The sequence below is a fragment of the Pieris napi genome, chromosome 7 (assembly GCF_905475465.1).
Source record: "Pieris napi chromosome 7, ilPieNapi1.2, whole genome shotgun sequence".
In the NCBI taxonomy this organism is placed as follows: Eukaryota; Metazoa; Arthropoda; class Insecta; order Lepidoptera; family Pieridae; genus Pieris; species Pieris napi.
Window position 1 is genome coordinate 165753 of NC_062240.1, and position 19191 is coordinate 184943.

The 19191-nt window shown below is 32.4% G+C and overlaps 1 protein-coding gene across 1 annotated transcript in view; it reads left to right on the forward strand.

Moving 5' to 3' along the window:
- Nucleotides 1-6094, forward strand: part of LOC125051238 (zinc finger protein 177-like) — a 31924-nt gene extending 25830 nt beyond the window's left edge. The window contains exons 6-7 of the mRNA XM_047651452.1: nucleotides 5218-5383; nucleotides 5556-6094. Of these exons, the coding sequence (XP_047507408.1) occupies nucleotides 5218-5383; nucleotides 5556-5593 (204 nt within the window). The 3' untranslated portion in view covers nucleotides 5594-6094. The remainder of the gene's footprint in view (nucleotides 1-5217; nucleotides 5384-5555) is intronic.
- The last annotated feature ends 13097 nt before the right edge of the window (nucleotides 6095-19191 follow it).

Consider the following 19191-nt stretch of genomic DNA (forward strand, 5'->3'; position numbering starts at 1 on the left):
TTGAACGAGCCGTAGTAGTAATAAATATATTTATATAAACGATATGTAACTTTCAATACCCATATGATAATAAGCAATATGTAATGTACATTAAGTAGATTATGAAGAAATTAGCAAATCATAGATAAAAAATTACCTATAAATAACATAAATTACTCTAGCCCATTAAAACTAGTCCAATCGGTTTCTCAATACATAAAGTAGCTTGTGTTTATTTACAAGTCATTCACAAGGCAATAAAATCAAAAATATATCCAATTTAGAAATGAATGTAATGCCGAGTCAATTCTTAAAGTTTGGAAGCGAAATGTTAACATTGATTCTAAGTTTATATTACACCCAATCAAAGATAACGATGGATTAGAACATTTATTATAGTGTAAGAGCGCTTCGACTTTTACGCTTGCGTTGTGGTCGCTTTTGTTCTAAACATTTATATTTCCATTAATAATAATATTTTCGACTACTTATATTTTTCAGCATTGCGTGCGTATAAGCATAACGTACGCTTGCAATTAAATTATAATTAAATAATTATTTCCGAAAAGATATTACCATTCTTAGGTACTATTTTTAATAAAATATTTATAAAAATAAAGTATAAATGAAAAAAAAACATGAGGTGGAAATATATTTATATGTATAGAGCAAAATAACCACTTCTTCTAATTTATAAGTCATCTCTTTGAGCGACATGTCCAACTCTGAACTAATTACAGTTTAACAAGAATCTCGAAAGTTTACTCGACCAATAAATTTTAATTGACTTCCGGCTAAAGATATGTCCACTTCATTTGCTCAATTTCGGCGGAAATCTATTCATTTCACCGAACATTGATGTTCTTAAATAAATGTCGATCATTATAACCCGTTAACGCTAATGAGATTCCTTAAAGCTAGCTTACTCGCTCACTCTGCTTGTTCTGCGACACAGATTTTCTTGGGCACACCATACTACATACTTTTGGCTGTATTTATACAACCGTATTTTGAAAAACCTTGTCATGTTTAATTTCGAAACTCTGAAGGACGCGTACAACTAATAAAGCTACTTCTGTAAGTCTCCCAAAACGCAAATATTCGTAACAATACAGGATTTATCTTCGCCTTCGAAGTAGAGTTGTTTACGGTTGAATGGAAAATGTTGAATTCGATTTATGAAACATGCACTTGCGCATGATTTGCTGTTTCCAGCTCAGAAATTCAATATTTTGCTGCCTACTATATAAATTGGGGATAACAATGTAATTGTTATTATTAGGTTTATTATTTTTTTATAACGGGATCATTCTTTAATCGATGCGACTTCTTTTTTTTTACGATTCAGTATATCTGGAGATCGCATAAAGTAGTGGTACGCGGTGGCAAGAAATGTCTTCAGAGACACGCCAAGGTGGAATTTTGATTTCTGTCTTGACGTCCGATACTGAAATCTAGCCGCAGGTATTATTCTGAACAACTCCTTAGAACACTATACAAAGTAAATGCTGTAAAAGATGCAGAGACGCAACGCCAAGATTGGGTGGATCAGAGCGACGACCTTTTTTAGGGATCGGGTGTATTGAAACAGACTTTCAGCCTTTCAGCTTTTATGTAATTGTATGAACATTACATAAATTGCAGTGGCTTCGAGTGCGAATACCTCTTCTTCGCAGGTTGTGTAACTGTTTGAAATATTTTTCCATGCTACTCTGTTTTTACTCTTACGCATGGTCAATTTATTACTACGTTGTGGTAAATTCTTACAAATTTAATAATCTAAAGAGTGAAGAATGAGATGGAAGTAAAGTGAGTGAGATAATATAATATCACATACTCCACACTCTCCGGCTACCATCAATCATGCCGTATTAAGATAAGGATAAGTCCTTACACTGATTATTCAAGCGAGCCATCTTAATGAAATGCGGAGAAATATTTTTATTATTCGTAGGGTAAAATTAGAACAACTTCATATTAAAGAATTCATTAATAATATAGCTAAGGCGTAGCCTAATAGTATGTAAACATTTAGTAATTTTTAAGAAAAAAAAATAACATATTATATACCAAATAAAGTTAATATCGCATTTATCGTTAGCTGCTCGAGTCAAGCATGATATTTTTTAATTTTTATTTTTTTACATTTATTTCAGATTTGCACAATTCCTCGTGCGTTTTGTATTGAAAAACAAACTACATATTGCACAAAAAAATCATAATAGTCTAATTTTAATATATTTTGCAACAGAACAATATCTGAGTGACCAAATAATGCTTCACTTTATGGTAATTAACCAAATGTGAGGATAAGATTTTTGTTTTATGTAATTCAAAGTATTTTTTTGTATTTAAGAGCTCTACAAAAGGCAAGTGTTATGCACACTGCAATGTTAAGTGTATTTCACATAAATATTACTCAAATTACTCTCATTCATTTTAAGCTAAAATATTTTTTTTCATAATGTCTTGCAGAATAAAGCAACATCCCATCTCAGTTAACGAAGATACCTAAATCAAATAGGCTCTGCACGCACGTTACGGTTAGCGATTTATTTAACTTTGCCACAGAGTAACACCCGTTTTCCCCTTTGTTATTTTCCTTTTATTATTTGTACTTATTCAAATAATTATTATTATGATAAACAAGTTGTAGACAAATACCGTATATTATGTTAATAGCTAGGACGAGATTTATTTTTTTGGTATTGTTCACATACCAAACGCCGTTGTATCTTGAAAATATATAATTAAATTTATTTATTTACACTTTTGCATTACAATATAAAAATTTAACACTATTAAATATAAAGGAGGGCAACTGGCGGCCTTATCGCTTTCGAGCGATCTCTTTCAGGCAACCACTGTGAGAAAAAAAAATGTATTAAATTAGATGAGGTAGGTAAGAAGTGCAAAAATACATTACATATAGTTATTAAGAAAAACAAAGAAACTAAACAGTAACAATAAAAACAAACTAAACTGATAAAGGATACATGAAAAATAAAAAGTTAAAAGTGCACATGAATCACAATAATTTAATTTATGATCAGTCTCACGTCAGTTAGTAGTTAGAACGAAAGTTAAATGAAAATGTTTAAAATTTAACTAATTCAATAGTTATCTACCCAGTAACAATAACTGAATAAGAGTTAGTTATTTATATTTCTACATATACGTAGTTTTATAATAATTAAACTACTCTGTGTGTAAATTAAGCGAAATGGAAGCCATTTGCATTCGATTTCCATAACACGACTCGTATCTTTTTCCCATACGTCACTGTTTGTAGATACGAACGGATCGTGACCGAAGACGCGGTTTAACATATCGCCGATGGAAGTATTGATAAAGGCTTAGACGGTTTTTACTCGGTTTTAGGCAAACATACTTTATGAAGCTCTAATTGCTAGCTCATGGAAGAGATAAGTAAATAAAATTTACAATAATGATTTTATATTATAATTATATAAAAAAAATTGTCATTGAGTACGTAAGACAAAGCGACCACTTTAAATGGCTTATTTAGTTATAAAATAAATTCTTTTCTAAGTGTTTACTTAAAATTTGTTTAGTAAATTTCAACATATTGATAAAATCACTAGGCAAATATAGAATTGATTAAACTTTTCCCTCCAAAAATGTAATCTTATTTTAAGTTTGTCTCTCTTTTATCTTTTATATTCAATTCCTGTAGAGTCATCACTTTTCATTAAGCGATACTCAGACCTGTTTTTTATCCCCGTGTGATTTATCCAACGGAAATTGTCAGACAACTAATGGCTCTTTGTATTGATATATTGCAATATTCGGTAGCGGACCGACACAGGACGATTACTTTTATAAATTATTTAAGCGAAACAGTTACCCCTATTTTCACTTTTTTATGCTTTAAAAATACATATTATCCTAAACGTATACTATTTTAAACATATCCCAGCCACTGTTTTTATACTGAATCGATAAATAAGTTTCCCAATTAAGCATCTTTAATTTATTTTGTTAATTACATTTTTGTGGGTGTGATTTGGGCGGTGGAGCGAAAATTGAATGGGAGGTGCTAGAAATCTTTGATAGTGTATAACTTGATTACATTTGAAACACACCGGAAATGAATCTGTGACCGTTAATTTCCCCAAACGGTAAAATAATGGCAATATGACACATGGCTAATTGTATTATTATTGTTTTACTGTTATAACCTAGATGAGGTTAAAAGTAATAGATTAGATTCTTATTTACTCCGAATACATCGGTAAATACAGGATAATCCTTGACGGAAAAGTTAAAAATATTTTAAATTATTAAAATAAACTTTCCAAAAGTCCATTTATATGTACTGGATTTCATTATTTGCCTTATGTTTTATGAACGATGAAGACACGCTCAGAAGTATATGATTCTTTAATACAAGAACAACAATTGTGTTAATTTAAGTGTTTTTTAAGGAGCTTTTGTGTTTCAATTATTATTTGCGCCATGTTTTATCTGTCACTTTGTTATTTTGTAAAGAATGCCAATACCAACGGAAGCATGCTTTATCAACGCTCGCTCCTGTAAAAGCGGTTCATTCAATTTGTACATCACGATGCCCACATTACTGCTTTCGTGTCATCAGTAGGCACAAGGCACGCTTTGTTACGTCTCATTAAAATACTTTAGTTAATGATTTCATGTGTTTATTTCTTAAATGTACTTTTATTATCTTCTTTGACGCCGTGAAGATTAAACCATGGCGTGATTGTCGAAAGTTACGTTAAAATACTTAACTTAAATTAGAATATTTGAGCCTTATATTGATTACTATTGATTTAGCCAGTGTTATAGATTATATATTATTATATTATATATAAATATATTTTGAATATATATTTATTTTAATATTAAACCGTAACAGAGACTAGTGACAACCCTAGACGCCTTTCATTATAAATTCATTTGCACTCGGTGAAGTGCGCCGTCATGACTTTGATTATATTGGAGATGATGATGATTATTAGCCGTTTTATTGTCTTCCAACATTGATTTTGTTTTCTTGTTGTAGTAATTATTGTCTTGGTAGCCGCAAAAGAATGCCGTATACACCTAAACAGTTATTTAAATCGTTACTCGTTCTTTTGGCTGAGGACTTTAACCTGCATTTTTTATCTTATTAATTTCACAAATATTTTCGATTATTATTTGTTAGTAAAGTTTCAATACACTTTTAATTAAAGAGTTTTGTATTTTCTTTACCAGGAAAAGCCACATAAATGCAGTCTTTGCTCCAAGTCCTTTCCTACTCCGGGCGACCTCAAGTCTCATATGTACGTCCACAGCGGGTCCTGGCCGTACAAGTGTCATGTCTGCTCCAGAGGTTTCTCCAAACATACAAACCTGAAAAACCACCTTTTCTTGCATACGGGTAAGTCTGTTTGTCTTTCACAAATTTTTTTAGCCCACTACATAGTTAACTTCAATTTATAATTAATTTTCAATACTGATATATTTTCGATTGTTTAGGTAATATATGTGTATTATACATATATTAGTGGCAAAAGGAAAATCTTTTAATGCTTAACAATTTGTTGTTGCAGCTAAACATCAAAGGAACACGGCGAAAGATGCTACTTGAACGCTCTAAATAATAATTAAGAATTGTAAATATATATTTGTATTTGTTTATTCGTATACATTATACCAAGTGTGATATTAGTTTAGTTCTATAGTGTAAGTTATAAGTAAGAGTAATTTATTCCTTTCATAAGTAAATATAGCGAACAGATTCAAAATAGGCCTAATGTGATCTTTTTAAATTGGACTCTTGAATTTCTCATGTTCTGCACCCTGACAGAAGGTCACCCTGTCTGTTGCTTCTTTTTACTAAATTGACAATTATAAGAGTTATATTAAAGTTACGATATCAATTAATGATAATATAAATTATAAGGCTTTGTACATAGTACCTCGAGAGATACATATAATTATGTAACAAAAATGTATAAAATATACTAACACTACGTTTGTATATTGTGATGATTGCGTCCGTCCAAATTATAATGAATTATTAAGTTATATAATATATTTATATTTCTATTATAAGTTACTTTTGAGTAATAAATTTTTTATTTTTCGATTTAGTATTTCATTTACTTTTTTTAAAATGAGATAGAAAACCTATTCAAATAAATAAATAAAACGCTGATTTTAAGCTGAGGAATTTAGCTTCTTTGTCTCAATAAATATAATAGTCTTGTTCCATAGAAAGCTTAGTAATAAAAAAAAGGGTAGTGTTTTAAATAATCGAAGCCCCTTGTAAAAATCTAATACAGTAAAAAAATTAATGGTCGCTCAGCACTTGTTCACAATTGAAGGTATCAGAAACTTACTTTGAATTTCCCATATTTTTAGTATATTTGGAAGTAACATCATCATATATAACCCAATAGATCCAATTTATTGCTACCTACAACAAGTGGTCAATCACAAAAGAGCCAAATGCTCCGCATAGGGTCAATGAAAGCCCGATCGTCTCCAGCGTAGATGAACCAATCGCTGCAATTTATTGCACCGTTTTAAGTATAACCGTCTCGAACTGTAGGCGTGAACACGCAACGCGGCGCCTATTTGCATAAAACAACTTCACTTGAAAGTATTAAGTCTTAATTGTCTTACAGTGGCGTACTAAGACAGCTCAAAACGTGCAGTAGGCATTTTTAACAAACGTAAGTACCTACTCATTGCTGTCCAGAGCTGAAGAGCTACCTTTAGCGATTTAGCTGAAATACATCCAGCGCTCAGTAAAGATTTTTTGACTTCCAAACCTACGTCCTTTAGTTTTTTTGTTGGATCGGGTGTTAAAATACGATGAGTTTTTCATAGGAACAACAAATTCATATTTTTTACTGCGATGAGTTTCAAATAAATTGAAGAAAGCTTATTAGTTAATGAATAAGAGTTAAGACTGAGTAAAGCTAATGTTCGATATGCAAACTGTTGTACGTGTGCTGTGGAAAAGAGCTGTGGGACGTTGCAAGGGATGCGATAAATCGACTCTTTTATCCTTTAAGGATGCGCGAATCGGTTCATTGAAATTCACTGGTTGTGTTACGAATCTCGGCAGTCATTTATTAGGTGCTGGAAATTGTTAATTTTAATCGATACGGGAACTTTATTAACACTAGGTTCTTTTATCGGCGTCAGGACTTAAAAAGAAAATTTAAATGATATTTAGTTGTAGATTAAAATCAAATGTATCATTTCTTTTGGGGAATTCAGTGCCTAATTATAAAACGGCAGGAGTCGAATTGTCACCTTAAATAATTATTATTGAATATTAAAAACAGTTCATTCATTAAAATTTCAAAAAATATAAGTGTGGTGTTTTAGTTAAAATAATACAATAAGTTTTCCATTTTAAAATTTACATATACAATATAGAATACCTTTCCGTTAGGGTACGTTAAAGTTCTTTTATAACGTGTGTTTAGTCATATATATTTATTTATTTTTATTGGTCGAATTTGGTACTGCTCTAAAAATCTTAATGTACAAAACGATCGAAAAGTTTGGATAGTTTGGATGAGGAACAGTAGTAGAGACAATTCATTGAATAGTTTAAAATTAAACGCAATTGCATGAGTTCATAAACCTTTATATCAAAGTAAAAAGCATTCTAATTGTCATTAATTACTGACAAATTTTATTCAGTAATTATCCTAGAAAACATTCAATATTACTACAACATTGTTGCATGGAAGTCCTGGAATGCCGTCTGTGGAATCATTTTCCAGGATTTCTCTTCCTATGACGCTTGTTATTTAATTACGAATGCAATAAAATAAACTTAAAAAAGTGTTTGAATAAATTCCGTCGTCAACAATTCTCTTTATTACAATAAAAAACTTATGCACTGGTTTCACATACAATGCAAATCAAACTACGGGTACGTGTGTGTGTAAAAGTGTGTTTAGTAAAGACAGTTCCGTAGTGATCAGTTAAGGGTAACTAGGATTAACTACTTACAGCTGGAGAAGTTAAGTAATCGGTAATGAAACAGTAAACTTATAAGGAAATATTGCAATTTTTTAAAAACTAGTATTAATAGAAAAGAGCCTCCAAAGGGAACTCTAAAAATCTGCTACAATTTACCCTTTTTCTTGTCAAGTAAGCACAACCCAATTATCTATGATACTTTTAGTAAAGACTGCTTCATAAAAATAAGTCACACCTTCGTTAAGTACCGTGAATATTTCTCGATCATAACTCCTAATACGGTAGCCTGCACGTAAGGCGTAGTACACAAGATGATATTCGCTTAAAAGATTTATCATCGCTTTTCTTATTGGTTTAAGAACATCTGTCTTAAATATGTGGTAAGATTTAGCATACCAATATTTAACTCTCATTCTCTCATCAACTTTAAATTTGTACGAGACTCTCAACGACATACAGTCAAAGAATTAGTTTACTTTGGTCATAACGCGACCGTCAGCAATAAAGAACAAACTATCAATTTTTCTACTCCTTGACTTAGAGAGAGGTGTACAGTATACAAATTTTGAGAAAGTGAACTTAACAGATCAGATTAAATTGTTTACAGAAGTTATTGGAACATTTTCTTTGGATGCACATTTTGTAAAATGAATAGGACAAAAATAAGATTTATTTTTCTATTTCATATATATTTTCTGTCTGACTCGACTGAGAAATTACATATTTTTAGTGTGTAAAAGATCAATCAATTATAAAAGTAAAATAAAACAATTACATTTTTACATTCTTTATTATTTAAAATAGGAAATCCAAAACAGAGTTTTAGCTTGCGGCTGCATTGTAATAAACTTATCAATTTGGACATCCCACTCAGCTAGTTGCCTCAAAGGTAATTGTTAACGAAACCTTTCACCACAACCTGATGATATTAATCAATTATGTTATCGTTCACATAATGGTGATTAATGTAATTCACGAATAATCATAAATAATAAACATAGGGCTGGCCCTACTTGAGCGCGTGATGATTCTACTGAGTCCTCTGCACTATATTATTTTCTAGTAATCTGCTTGTAGCATTACTTTCTAAAACAACGATGTCTTTCTTTAGAACGCACAACATCAACTATTATTAAATAGTTTTAAATGTTCACTGAACAAATGTATTTTAATTTAAGAACACACCCTGTGTATGTTTAATATTTATAGTTCAGCGTCAATCGCGGACATAATAAATGTTTATAGGAACAATTATATGTGGGCTAGTTGGGTGGTCCGATATAGGCCACTAAATGTACCATTTTTTAAACGGTCTAAGGATAAAAACCTATGATATAATTACAAGGCTATTTTGATGGTTATAAGATGATTTAATTAGTAAATGTTACTTATTGTAACATTCTAAACGTTAAATAAGTTTAAATCAAAGATCAGCAGGAGATCACCCAGGGCAACAATTCGCGGCACGGGAGCCCAAAAACTAGCAAAAATATTAAAATATCTTTGCTATTGTTCGGAAGAAGGAACATGTATTACTATTAATGAGTAATTAAGATTCAAGCTAAGCTTACAAGAGATATTTTAATAAGCTAACAAGAGTTATCAAACACGATTTAGCTAGATTTCGTCATACTACGTTGTCCTCTAACAATAGTGTTCCAAATTTAAATCGTGCCACCTCATAGGCACGCTGGCAACTCTTTCGACACAACTCATTTAACACTAGGCAACAAAAAATCCAATTCAGCCAACAAAATAGACGAGATGTTTGGATCAATATGGAGTGTTCAAAGTGCTTTGTCATAGGGTGTAATCGAGGTGGCGCCTTTGTCCGATGTCGGCGTTTTTTGTATCGATATCTGATGAGTATTGCTCCCATTTCGCCGTAAAAAAACTTTGATAGCACTGACGGACTGGGTGGGTGTGGGTTTTACATTTTTATTGATTGATTTTTAGTACATAATATAATATTTAGATTACTTGATAAAAATCAGATTTCTAATATGTAATTAAGTAATTGAAATTTATTTTAATACACGGAAAAGAAAACGATAAGATAGCAAACCCAGATCAATATCGGTTCTAATGGGAATTTTCATGTTTTTACAAATATGAATCTTGAATATTTTATGAAATTCAAAAATAAACTCCATTTAATACAATCACGCACACACATCTTCGGTTAAAAGGTCGTTTGACAGACTTGTATTTTATTATAATATAATATGTATACGTATACTTTTCTATTGATAACAGCTATGTTTTTTCAGAAGCATGCTACTGCTTCTGCGGCTTCATACTGTTTATAGGTGATAGGGACTGTTGTGACTAATGCGGCATTCAAAGAAAATTGTGAGAGAGAGAGTGAGAAGGGCGAATTACCTTGTAGAAATTATATTTTTAACATAAAAATTTCGTAAAGAGAATTTATGAAATATTAGTATTTTATATTTTGTGCAAAATGATTTTATTGGTCTCAAATGACGAATTGTCTATTAAAATGCCACGTGTTTTTACTATCGAAGAAATAAATGAAAAAAAACAAAATTATAATTTGTATTAATTTTCGACACTTTTAATATTTTAATAACAATTAAATTCGTATCTTCCTTTTTCCTTCCCTTTAAATCTCGGAAATTTAAAGTTTTAGATATGTATAAATATAATAAGACTTAAAAATTAGTTTGCCAAAGAAGCTTCACTTCTGACATGTGGTACCTACTTTGTATGCAAGCACTTGTTTTTTTGTCTAACCAGTGCCTCTCATACGTCATAGTCTTCATCGTCCTCGTTTGGAGGGCCCGAGTCACGACGGATTAAGACAATAATATTTTTAAGCTGAAACTCATCCACTAATAACTTATTACAAGATCGCCTACCGATCCGTGAAGTGACTATCATAAACAGGGATTGTGGACCGAGTTATGTACCCGAGACACGCCATCCAGGTATTATACCCAACGATAAATTAGCTCTTCGCACCCCGATCTCACTCCGTAAATCGAACAGCGATGATTTATGTACAATTATCGATTAATTCAAGCAGCGGTCGTATTTAATCGATATTAGGATTCGATTGAGCGAAATTTTTGTTCTACTTAAAAGCTATATCATTTACACTTGCGTTTTGTTTACTTAATATTACTCATCCTACAAATAATGTGCAAATTTTTAAAATTTTAAATTCGACCGCCATACCTATACACGTACTAATTGACCCGCAGAGATAATGTAAATCTTTCTAACATCAAAATGTCCGCATAATTTAATATTAAAGTGTATAATTTTTTCATGTTGTGTTGACAAGTCATCATACTTACAGTCATTATAATTACTTTGTACCAAATATTGTAACTATAGAGTATAGAGCATCGACTAGGCTATTTCAGTTTTTTATGAGAAATATAACTAGTAACTTATTATCGACATATACAAATCTGAGATCAAACCATAAACAAATAGCAAAGTGTAATTCTATCCGTGATGCAAAACCTCGCCGATCGATCAGAAACGCCCTAACGTAGTTATTTTATTATGTTATTTGCAGGGCTGTACACGATGAGACCATTTCATATCGTTGAAAGTAAACAAAGAGAAAATTTTGTAATTTTCTTCTAATTTAATTTTTTGATATGTTTATTAACTACGATCCGATAAAGTATAAAAGTAGGATACGTTTTTAGCAAAGTTAAAAAATTGGGGTAAAACCGGTTGAGCTAATGTACAGCGTAAACTATGTTTTAATGTTCTAGTTCTTGACAAAACACCTGCTTAGTACATTCCTTTATTGAAAAAAATTAAGTATGCGTAATATAATTGCGGAATATGTATTATACATATATAGTATATTTTTGTTTAAGTACCAATATAATGATTATGGTTTTAAACGATTACACCGTAAAAAACAATTTCAACAAATTGTTGTTATAGAAACCCTATTCCATTGTAGCTCCAAGCACGTGTCATCATTTTCCCAATAAATGTAGTCCATTTTATTCCACATTACAATCACTTTTATTACAAGGATGTTACAGTTTATATTATATCAGCAAAGTGTGGTTATCAGGAGATAAGTCTCACGTTCGAAATAATTTGTTTGGATAGTTTATCTCTTGTACGTAATTGTTTTCTTAGTATTTTATACGATTATGATATTTTGAATAATATTATACAGTTTGCGTTTGAAATGCAAAATGTCGTTGTGTTTCGAAGAGATACGATAAACGATATTGCATTATAATGAAAACGAACTAAAAAGCTAAACACACAAACAAACACAAACACATGTTTAAATTGACCTCTTAAAATACTTTACGTATGTTTATGCTCACTCACTCACTCCGGAGGCTCTGCGACCCAAAAAGTGCCTTGGTCTCTGAAACGAGAAACTTCCGGCGCTTCCTGTCGTGTACAAACAATTATCTAATCACCATATTTACTTACATGAAAATAATAATTATATATAAAACAACAGTGTAGCACATCCTCTTCAAGTCATTGAAAAAAAAATGACCTAAATGAAGAAAACATGGACATGGTATGGTACCTAAAGCTGAGAAATAGGCACAGTCTGCACGCTCCTTTAAAAATATTATCTAAGGAGAAAACATTTTGCAGCAAAGTTGGTCGACTGCCATTCTGGTCAAGCTTAAATCTTAAGTCCGAAGTGTTGACTAGAAGGTACTTAGACATTGGTTTTGAAGATCCTTAATGTGCCTCACCTCTGTGAGGTCGCTGGACGACCGCACGCTCACTGTAACGTTGAAATTATTTCAAACAATATTAAACCTATTTTACCAATGATGATTGCTATTAATATATGCCTTGCAAATTTATAGAACTTAACGTTTACAAATTAATTAAATTATTCAATAGTTAACTTTTAAAGCATTAGTGATTCTGTCATCGTCCATGTTAGTAATGAACCTGCTCAAAAGTTACATAAAAAGAAATTCATTGATTGAATCATACACATTACCGAATTAACGGTTGCCGTTCGCAACAGGTGTAGCCGCACCTGCCCCAACGGTCAATTTCTTTGTCCCGTCTGGATAGAGCCTTCGAACTTAAAGGTGTTTCCAACAGTATCCTTTTCCGGGACATATTGGGACCATTGTGAACCAATCAAAGGTCAGCTGCCTTGTAATTAATATTATTACACGATAAGAAAGAGTGCGTTATCGAATTTATAATCATTAGTAGACCTGTAAATAAGTGTCCTCTCACAGAGAGCAGAGCTTATTATATTTAAAAGCAAGTTTATTTTTATTTCAAACAAGACCTAAGCTTGCACCTAAACTACATCTGAGTATCGCGGTCGGTGCAAAACCGGTGTTCTTCATTAGTAACATCAATATGTAACCCTTACTTTGTTCGTGAACTCGTGAGGTGACCAATTTTAATTACCCTCTGCAATAAAAGTCCTATTTTAAAATGGTAAAAGGCAAGTGCAATTGAACGCTAACCACACGTCGTGCGGGTCGCGGGACAGGTGCGGTCCGCACGCGTCGACCGTTAGCGGTAGAAAGCTCGCGACCGCTCAAACACGCGACTGGGGTGACTACACTTACAATTAATTAGCATACTGATGAGCTATTGTTATTGCTTCATGTAAATAAATAGATAATCAATTAAGAGTTTATTGTTGCATATTACAGACGCTGGTCCTCACAGTAGGACACTCCTGACACTACCTATAACCACTTGGTATCCATGCGATTAATACTATTTCGCCCGTTATTATGTTCTTGGTTAAAATTCGTAATACATTTCGTATAGGGATAGGAGAAGGAGGAGACATAAGATCTAGAAGTATGGTCAAGCAGAGTTACCCTACAATCTTGAACATACTGAAGAGATTAATGACTAAGAAAATTGGACTTCTGTTGTTTTACAAGGTACTTAACTGCATGCCTTCTTTTTGTTAACGTTATCAACGTAACCAGAACTGTGGTAAGTCGGTAAATTAATATTTTAGATATTGAGATGGACAAAAAAATAATATTCACTCAATACCAAGTTAAAAGCAAGCAAAGCTTTTCAATAATAAACACTTTTTATAACAAGTAGTGTTAGGTTTTTTGAGACAAAATTTACGAAAAATACATTTGAAATGAGAACTGACTGACTATTACTAATGAGACTGACTAGTGTAAGCAATTATTTCATTATTATGTGCCTCAGAGAGTAGATTTATTTATTAATATAACTGGCGACTAAATAATTAATTCCAAAATCTTCTATTCTCTGGTAGCCTCACCTGTCGTCCGCACAACAACTTTTTATACTCTTTGACCTCCCATGTTACTTATAAGAGAATTAAATCGTAATTTTAGCGTCATTATCGTGTACGGCACAAATCTATCTCTCCCATAAGTAGAGTGATTACAACAGCTCTTATGGACGTTTAACACTCCAGTTAAATATAAATCAAAATTATTCCGCGATTATAAAGCAATTTTAACGAATATGAAAAGCGTTTAATAATAGTTACAGTTGCCGTTAATAACAATGAAGAGGAACAGTTAATTCAAATAATTCACGAGGGAAATTGCTCTTTACAATAACGTAGGACGAAGTCTACTTAACTACGTAGAATTTATATTCGAATATAATGAATTAACTTTGTTTGAAAATACAATACTATGCCCTAGTACCGTTTTACATTTGACATTAGATAGACAATTTTTAAACAAGTTAAACGAAACTTAAATTTATACTTAGATTTTGCAAAAAATAATATTCTTTTGTCATAAAAAACTGGAAAAAAATACTCAGGACAAGTAAAGGACACGTAAAATAATTATTAGAATACAAGGAAAGGAAAGGTGACATGACATTGGTATTGTGCAAAAAAGCTAACTGTTAAACAGTTCTACACATTTGAAAACTAGATGACCTTAATAGAGACAATCTAATTGATCTGACATTTGCAGCACGGGGCATTTGTTTCACCTGTTCTTGCGAGACACGTCGCCACCCTCGTAACCTTTTTTAAACGACCTTTTTGATGATATGCGTTGCATTATATAATATACCCATTCCTGAATTGTGCCTCATGAGAAATAATAGATGGAATCATCAATTGTAAATATTACAAATAATAATCCCTGTAATTTAACAGCTAAATTTATTTTTACGTTAGACATGAAATAGTAAAGCAAATACGAAAGGTTTCCTACTTATTATTAATTTCGAAGATACACACTCCATTACACAATCCAATCTCATAGCAGCATGTTCCGTCAGATAATGGTGGGTGTCTTTCTAAGAATATTTAAATTACACGTTGAAAATCAAATTAAAAGTCAGGCACGACCCGTGGAGCGTTACGTGGGGTTTTGGACAATAAGCTCGTGCCCAAACTATGAAATCACAGTTAGTCATCGTTCACTTGGTGATTTACTTTTGGGTTCAAGATTGCTGTAAACTTTAAACGGAGATAAATTTCCTACGACTTAGTTTGGCTACGATTAAGAAACTTATCTTTTTCCGTTCCTCGTGCTGTCGTGTCGTGTGTGTCAAAAGGAAGCTTTTAATAGATGAACAATGAAGACACAATACACAGAATGAGTACTTAGCTTCTTAATGTCCTAAAATCCTAATGAGTATTTAGAACTTTAGAGTTATAGTTGTTGATAAGTAAAGCATATCATAAAAAAGTTATTTTAAAATTTCCATCTAAACAGTTGTAAAATATGGAGAGTTGAAATGCAGAACCCTCGAATGCCACTTTTGTACAAAAAATAGCGCAAGGTGCGGTGGACCGCAGTGAATCAGACCACGCGACACCGTGACGATTGGTGCGCGCACGCTTCCAAAATGAAACTACTAAGCATGACGATAATGATAAAACAGCGGACGCATTTCACTGCGAGTTTTGCCCTCGACTGCTTAACTTTGCAGTTGAAAAGCCAGCATCGTATTGCGTGAATGATAAAGCATCAACAACCATAATTCAAATTGGATATAGTGATGGAGGCAAGATGGGACGTATCGCAAAAAAGAGATCGTTAGCTATAGCAGAGATTGGAATGAGTAAAGAATAAAGCACGATCGTGCCCATCCGGCCGTGTTAGTACCGGCCAGTCAAGTGGTAAATTGAAGGACGTAATGATAACATAAGTATAGGCAAACCCTTTTTTTGTGATGATCATTCTTTATTTTTACATTACTCGCCCTGACAACTCGGCGACTCTTAGTAAATATTTATTTCTGGTAAATTTTTCCACTTTAATCAATAAGGAACCAGATTTTTAAATGTGTTAAATCTAATAATAGTGACTTAATTAAATAGAGAAAGTAAACGACATGAATAATGCCCTCCGTAAATAAGCGGTAAATAGGGAGAAAACAAATTGCAATACAAAGGCAATCTAAACATATTTTGCCCACAAAAGAGCATCATTGTCAGATAATAAGGCATGTCAGCGGATACACTAGGATCTATTAATTGAAGTAAAAAACGACGTTTCCGATTTTATCGTACAAATAACATTCAATAAGTATTAGTTGCCGTATGGTTCATTGGCCATGTGTCGCGCATATGTTCCCGCCATAATGATACATTCATACATATTCATAACAATCCTACAATTTCACCTTATATAGCACCTTTTGTTGTCTTTTTTGTTTCACCCCTTTACGCCAGCGGTTCAATGGTAGCGCAACACGCCAATTAAGAAGTAAGGGGTTGTTTACGATTGATTTCGGGGAACTCTTCTCTGTATGTATATTTTCCTTTATATTACATCTTTTGAATACTCTTAACTATGCGCTGCTACAAAATAAAAATGCATTCAAAACAATGATAAGCTAAGGCTGAAGACACCTTTATATTCAGTACAAGGGATAGCATACAAAGAGTACACAAGAGAAAGCTATTTCAGCAGACTTAATCCCCAAACAATCTATTCACGAATAACAAGTTTCATAAATTATACCGTGCGAAGAACCACACCCACTCATGATATAGTTCCAGCAATCAGTAGTTAATTATTTTATTAATATAAAACACTTTACACATAAACTACTCGAGTGTTGCCATGGCAATTCAAGTTTTACTTCATTAAACAGTGTTTTGAGGTAATTAATGATTTAATGAGGGCTAGATTCGGTTTGTTTTATAACATGATTAGTAAACGCATTTTATGGCTCGAATTAAAGACGTTTACATTACGCAAGGGTTTGGAGATGTAGAAAGCTTTTGACAGTAGAATTCGTATGTTCAAGCTGCACGACACAGACAGGCTTTCGATTAGCTTGTCTCTGTGTATACATAGTGTATATAGCTTTATTAATCAATGGTAAATGAAGCTGGTGGCGTCTTATAATAAAAGCCATCAAGCACCCATCTGCGTATTTGCCCTTTCTCTGATGATACAAAAACAACACGATGTTTGTAATCAATAGGAATAGGGAGAGCCACCGTAATATAAGTTTCTCCCAATTTAGGGTTCCTTCTTCTAAAGAACATTCTATATGCTCTATTCCGATGTAAACAGTAGTGAGTCGATAAATAAATGAACATTAGTTGGCCTAGTGGCTTCAGCGTGTGACTGTCATACCGGAGGTCGTAGGTTCGAGCCCCGGCTGTGCACCACTGAACTTTCTTTCTATGTGCGCATTTAACATTCGTTCGTCGTTTGTCAACTCGAACGTTGAAAGAAAGAATCGTGAGGAAACCGGCTTGCCTTAGACCCAAAAAGTTGACGGCGTGTGTCAGGCACAGGAGGCCGACCGACTTGCCTATTAGATTGACAAATGATCATGAAACAGATACAAAGTTCTGAGCCCAAGACCTAAAAAGGTTGTAGGGCCACTGTTTTATTGTTTTATTTATTTTAAATAATAAATTTAAGTTCAAAATTAATATTTAATTCGTAATTTTATTCACCCAAAACTATAACTGTACTGAAAATATTGTATTTTGACTTTATTTATTTTAAATAATAAATTTAAGTTCAAAATTAATATTTAATTCGTAATTTTATTCACCCAAAACTATAACTGTACTAAAAACATTGTATTTTGACCTGTTTAATTTTTGAATGAAAAAGCATTACGGAACACGTTCACTTAAATCTGATCGCACTTCGTAAGCTTAATATTAACAGACCTTAATCTGGCCCAACTCATGCGCAAGGCAATAAATCATTATCGATGATAACTAGCGTGAATATTTTTAAAAAAGTCGCCTACGCGATACTCTTCTCGTAATTACATTACGATATTACTCTTCTACAGGTCATCAAGAACTATTTTACTTAAGAGTCGTGATTTTAATATTATTTTTTTCATTAGGAGAGTCGAAGCCTTTTATCGGAACACAAAAGCATCGTACTATATTTACTAAAAAAAACCTTTTTATTAAATTATAGTCGTTAATTCTATGTTATTATAGAAAGCAGTAAATTTCGTAATTTCAAAAGATACTCTAACAAAAAATAATTAATATGTACTAGCGTGAAGGGATGTAGATATTAAGACAATTGAACAAAATATAAAAATACCTTTCTCGTATCCCATCAAGATAACATAGTTGTCAAAGGTCATGAAACATTTGTATTTTGTTTTTGAATATTAAGATTTGTTGATTTTATCTACTGCATTAAAATCGCATAATTATAAGACTATTTTCGTTTGAAATATCCCGATAGATCAATCAATATTTCCGACACGAATATTCAAACTTACCTCATTTATAAAGTTTTCTGCGAGTCTAGACAACTGACATTAATTACCAACGAAAATAGACAAAGTCGTAATTCATTTTTATTGCACGCTAGTGGGAATTGATTAGGAAGAGATACCTCTGCTGGCTGCTCCAAACGGTTGCTAATTAATGCTTCGATATCAAAGAAGCCGATTGTCGATCTTACCCGAGTATGGATCGCGATAAGGCGTATACGCGTAGCGCCCTCTATCGAAACTTCCTGCAAACATTTGTCGAGCATGTTGACTAACCAAATTCATAGTTGCGACTATGAAACCAAGTGCGATAATCTTAAAAACGTTTAGAAATTATGCGAAATATTATGATAAATGGCGTCTGGAACATTTTTAAAAGGATTTCTACTAATCGTGGAAGATAAAAAAAACGATTAAAGCCAATCAGTTGACAGTGGTTACGAGCGCACAATGTCGTAATTTTAGTAGACTTAAATAATATATTCCATATTGATGGGAGTGGTGGCCACAATAACGTACCACCTCACCTGCCTTTATATTGACAACTAC